This window comes from Eublepharis macularius, chromosome 8 (assembly GCF_028583425.1).
Source record: "Eublepharis macularius isolate TG4126 chromosome 8, MPM_Emac_v1.0, whole genome shotgun sequence".
In the NCBI taxonomy this organism is placed as follows: Eukaryota; Metazoa; Chordata; class Lepidosauria; order Squamata; family Eublepharidae; genus Eublepharis; species Eublepharis macularius.
The window spans coordinates 138,069,264-138,074,384 of NC_072797.1; the positions used below are offsets into that span (position 1 = coordinate 138,069,264).

Here is a 5,121-nt window from a genome sequence, read left to right on the forward strand (position 1 = left end):
GGGTTTAAGGTCCGCTCTCAGCCGCCCACTTCTCGCGGACCTAGAGCGGTTTCTGGAACACACAAAATGTGCCCCCTTGTCTGCCCGGGGAAAGCCGCGCCTGTTTCTTTGGCTCAGGAAACCAGGGCGCGGTGCAAGGGCAGTTACTCGGGCGCTTTGCATGCTCGGGGGCACTTCTTGCTGGACCTCGTTAGCTTCAGTAGATTCTAGGTCTGGCCTCTTCTCTTTCAGGATCTGGCCTCTTCTAATCTCTCTCATTTCCTAAGCCCCTGATGTGTACGCAGCACCCCACAGGTCAGTGTCGCCCATCTGACCACGTCCGCTCTTGCCCATGGAAGTTTATGTCGCTGGCGCCTGATCGTGTCAGATCTCAGAAGCTAAGCAGGGCGGGCCTTGGTCAGTCATTGGCTGGGAGGCCTCCAACGAAGACCAGGGCTGCAGAGGCAGGCCATGGCAAACCACCTCTGTTAGTCTCTTGCCAGGTAAACTCCACCAGGAGTCGCCATAAGTCAGCTATGACTTGAGGGCACCACGCACACACACACACTCAAATCTCCAACAGCCCCAAAACTGAGGAGGTGGGGGGGGGGAGCAAGGGCGCCTCTCTCGACCCTGGCCTTGGACTTGGCTGCTTCGAGGTGTCATGAGGGCTGCCTATAAACAAACAAAGCTAGACACATTCATGGCGCCTGATACTATCTGGGCTATTAGCCGTGGTAGCAAAATGGAACCTCCGCAGCCAGAGGCAGTATACCTTCATACCAGATGCTGGAGAGAAACGAAGGAGGGCTGCATGCGGAAGGCATCTGGCTGTTGCTGGGGGAAACCGAGAGTGCCGCGCTAGATGGAGCCTGGGCTGATCCAGCAGGGCGCTTTTAATTCCGAATTGGCCCCGCGTCCGCGGTGGTGTCTCCCCCTCTTCTTATTGCTCCAGACGGTCCCGAGGCATTCAAACAACAAGGCCCGCGGCCGAGTGCCGGATCTTCCCCCTGTAGTCTGGAGGAGGAGGAGGCTAAAGCCGGGCTGCCCGGCCTCCGGAAGCCGCCCTCTCCCGGGAAAGGCCGCGCTTTCCAGCAAGCCGAGTTGGCTGCAAGCCCCGCTTGGAAGTCCAAGCGCCGGGCACCGGCGGGAGTCCCGGCTCTGAAACGCGGCCGGCCGGCCCCTTGGCCAAACTCAAGGCCCGGAAGCAACGCCCGGCCTCCGCCTCCGCCTCCGCCTCCGCCTCCGCCCCCGCCGGGGCCGCCCGAGGTCAAGATCACCGTCCCAGGGGAAGGGAAGGCGCCTCACGCCGGGCAGGACAAAGGCCAGCTCCGCCAGGGTCATCCCCGCCCGAAGGAGCCGCGATCGAGACCGGCGGATGGGACAACGACCGCCCCCCCCCCTTGTGAGCACGCAGGCCCGGGGAGTGGGGCCGGATCAGGCCCGCCCCTCCTACTTGGTCCAGAGAGGGGATTTCCTGAGGCAGGAACATCTTACTGTTGTTGTTGTTGTTCTCCTCACTACTACTAGGGCATGATTCAGACAAGCAAGATAAAAAAAAACTATGGGTGTTTACTTGGCAAGTAAATTCCAACGAGTGCAACGTGGTTTACTCCTCAGAACCCGTGTCTGGGCTATGCATGCACCTGACGAAGAGAACTGGGACTCTCGAAAGCTATAAAGTTGGTTAGTCTTAATGGTGCTGCTGGACTTTTTACTATTTCGTGTCTAGGCTAGAAGCCAATCAACAATACGCTGAGATTTCTATGGGTCTGGGAGGGTGTAACTCTTGCTCAGGATTTGCGTTTCAAAGGAGGAGTTCCGCCCGCGATCGAACCGCCTGGCCGAAATCGTTGGAAGGCGCTTCAGTTGGGGCTGGGTCGTACCCGAGTCTTTACAGAAGCCCGTTTTCGAGTCTATCAGGCCGACATGCAGTGCAGTGCGATTATTCACACATATTTCCCATGCAATGTAGTTAATGAACTACTTTGGAAAAGATCCAGAGGAGTTAGCCCTGTTAGTCTGTAGTTGCAAAATAGTAAAAAGTCCAGTAGCACCTTTAAGACTAACCAGCTTTATTGAGGCATAAGCTTTCGAGAACCACAGCTCTCTTCGTCAGAGACGAAAGCTGGTTAGTCTTAAAAGTGCTACTGGGATTTTTACTACTTCGGAAAAGCAACCGAGGGCGTGGAAGAGTCGCAGGCATCCCCATGCAATGTATGATAACTGCGCTTATTGTATAGAATAGACTTTCATAAAAATGATAATAAATAAATAATTAGAACAGGCTTGATGGTAATTTTTTAAAATGGATGCGAGCGCGACGATGTTTTGAATAGGATTTTAAACCTTGGCCTAAACTTTTTAGCGAAACAAAGACTAGTCAGGTGGGACTGGGGCTACTGGCAGGGGGATTCCGGACTGCAGGAACACAGTAAATGCTCCCCTGCGTGGGCTTCAGGGGTAACATGTTTAGAAGGGGGGTCTCGACTCTGCGAGGGCAAATTTACCTTGGGTTGATTATAATTCCCCTACCTGAGGCTTCCTCGCTTACAAGTAGCGAATCCCCAAGTCTATTTATTGAAGGGGGGAAGTGCCATGGAGGGGTTTTTTTTCCTTTCCGAAAACAATACTCGAAAGGAAATACCGTTTCTTTCAATGGGATTTTCTTCCAAGTAATGCTCATGCATTAGCGCGGGCATTGCGCCTCTGCTCAATGGAGTCCAAGGCGTTTGCATAGGATTGCACATCAAAAGCTGGCGTTCTGAGGATGCTTATTAAAAAGCGGGTCTTGTTGGCCAAACTAGAACTCGCTTCTGGGCAAAGGAACTCATTCATTCATTTGTTTGTTCATTCATTCGTTTGTTCATTCATTCGTTCATTCGTTCGTTCGTGTTCGTTTATATGTGTGCCCGCCTCTCTCCACAATAGGGACCCAAAGCAAATCCCAACACTGCTCTTTTATCCTCAGCACAGCCCTGCGAGGTAGATCAGGCGGAGACAGAGCGACTGTCTCAAGGGCACCTGGCGAGTTTCCACGGCTGAAGACCGAACACAGCGCAAAGCACTTCGCGGCAAATAGCCCCGCAGCCCTAAGAAGAGTCGAGTGGGTTTAGAAAAGGGCAACGCCGCTTAGTCGCTCAGTCGAAGGCAGTTTTCCTCGGCTCGACAGGGCAGCTCTCCGGCCCCTTTCTCGGAGGCCAGCCCCTTGCGCTGGGTGGGCCGAATGCTTAGGGCCGGGGGCAGCCCTGCGGCCGGGCGGGCCTGGAGCCTCCCTTCCTCCTCCGAAAGAAAACCGGCCGCAAGGAACGGGGCTGCGCCGCAAAGCCGGGCAGCTTTTCGCCTCGCCTCCCGAGCCCCGTTCCCTCGCGCAGCGCGATCCTACTCAGCGGTCAATCTGGCGGAGTGCGAGCTTGCTCCTGAGTAAGCCTGTCTCAGCCACTGCCTTCTGAGCAACTCGGGAAGAAAACTCTCCGGGGGTCGGCGGGACTTCTCCCCCGGGAAAGGCGCGGGTCTTATGCCAGGCTGGGGAGCTTCCCGCGGCTCCGTAGACAGGCGGGTGAGCGCGGTCGGTTCTTCAGGCGAATGTCTGTCAGGACAAGCCGTGCCAAAGGCTTGGCTTGCGGGGGCTTTTGAGACTCTGGCTCTGCCGACCCACCCTTGGACGTCCATCAGAAAGCCAAGGGACCTATTTATTTAGTTGATTCATTGGCTGATTCCCCACACGTGGAATAATGCACTTTCAATGCACTTTATCAATAGTTTGAGGTGCATTTTTTGTTCCCCACACAACAAAATCTGTTCAAAATGATCTATAAAGAGGATTGGAAATGCATTATCCAACCTGTGCGGAATCACTCATTTATTTGATTTATATTCCGCTCGCCCGGCTCGCTGGGCAAGTGGGCTGGAAGCGGATTATAACAAAAAGATCAACAGGGTAGCATAAAAATGTAAAAACATCAGTATGAAATTCATTTAAACGGCAGCGCACATATTGCTCAGTCCGAGATACCCAGAACGAAGGAGGCACTCCTAGGCACGTTTACTCGAGAGTAAATCCTATTGTAATCGACGGGGTTTGCTTTTGAATAAATGCACAGCTCGGACCGTGGCGTCTGCTTCTTGCTTTCTGCCCGTCGAAGTCTAGGCACGTTTACTCAGAAGTAAACCCTCTTCTTTTCTAATAGCATTTTAACACTGTCGCTGAAAAATCGCAAGCTGCCAATTCTGGGTTTTTTTGTTTTTTTTTGTTTGCAAGTCCGTCCGTTTCCGACGAGGCCTTTCTTTTTATGAATGGGGTCCAAGGGAAGTCTCCTCCTCCGCCCACGTAGTGCAGGACGTTGCAAAGGATCCTCTTCAAACTCAAGAGCTGCCGCTTTTGTTTGCTTTTTTGAAAAAGCGCCTTGTTTTGAGTCGAGTCTCTTAACTCGCATGGGGGAGGGGGGGCAGCTGCCAGCGATGCTCCCTTTGCTCCCGAGCAGGCGGGCGGGCGGGCGGGCGTCCTCGATTTTAGCAGCCTTTACTTGAAAGACTCTTGCCAGCCCTCATCCCCCCAACAGGCAGCACAAGGCACAGCCTGGCCGAGCTCCGTGCCAGGCCCCGGGAAGGCGACCGGAGTCAACTCTGCGGAACTGACTCCCGAGTAAACGCGCCTCAGTAGCCCGAGCAGTAGGTCAGCAACGAAGCGAGTCCCGCGGCGCTTCCTGGGAGTCTATAGAGACCGACGCCCTTACTCTCCAGGAAGCCGACTGACTTAGGCTCCAGCCGTCCATTGGACGCCGCTCGCGGCTCAGCTGCAGCTGCCGCCTGGGACCTGCTTCGCTAGAAGAACCCGTCGCTGGGATTTGCCCCCAACGGCTGCCCCCCCCCCCCGCGGGGCTTCCACGCGGTTTCTCTTGGGGGCAAGGCTGCCTTGAACTTGGCCGAGCTCTTCGGGACGCAGGCAGCAGGGAAGAGCAGGGCGCACGGGCGCACCGCGGGCGGGGAGTATTCGCCCGTGCATCTTGCAAGGCCGTGTTCTTAAGGGCGAAGGCTTACTCCGGAGTAAATCTCAGGCGACGCAACAGGACCTGCTTCCGAGTAAACGTGCCACTGGGCCACTCGGCAGGAGTCCGCGCTCGAAGGGAGGCTGCTTAACCG

General features: G+C 55.2%; 1 protein-coding gene across 1 annotated transcript; it reads left to right on the forward strand.

Moving 5' to 3' along the window:
- The first annotated feature begins 272 nt into the window (after window positions 1-272).
- LOC129335184 (basic proline-rich protein-like) lies at window positions 273-4,642 on the forward strand. Its single transcript, XM_054987625.1, has 4 exons — window positions 273-294; window positions 935-1,384; window positions 3,214-3,402; window positions 4,542-4,642. The coding sequence occupies exons 1-4, from the start codon at window positions 273-275 to the stop codon at window positions 4,640-4,642; spliced, it is 762 nt and encodes a 253-aa protein (XP_054843600.1).
- Window positions 4,643-5,121: the final 479 nt, after the last annotated feature.

Excerpts from the sequence above, each read along its gene's own strand:
- LOC129335184 (XM_054987625.1), top strand. The coding sequence starts at position 273 with ATGTGTACGCAGCACCCCACAG. Across the intron at positions 295-934 it reads GTGTACGCAGCACCCCACAG|ACGGTCCCGAGGCATTCAAA; the intron begins GTCAGTGTCGCC and ends TTATTGCTCCAG. Across the intron at positions 3,403-4,541 it reads GAGTGCGAGCTTGCTCCTGA|GCAGCACAAGGCACAGCCTG; the intron begins GTAAGCCTGTCT and ends TCCCCCCAACAG.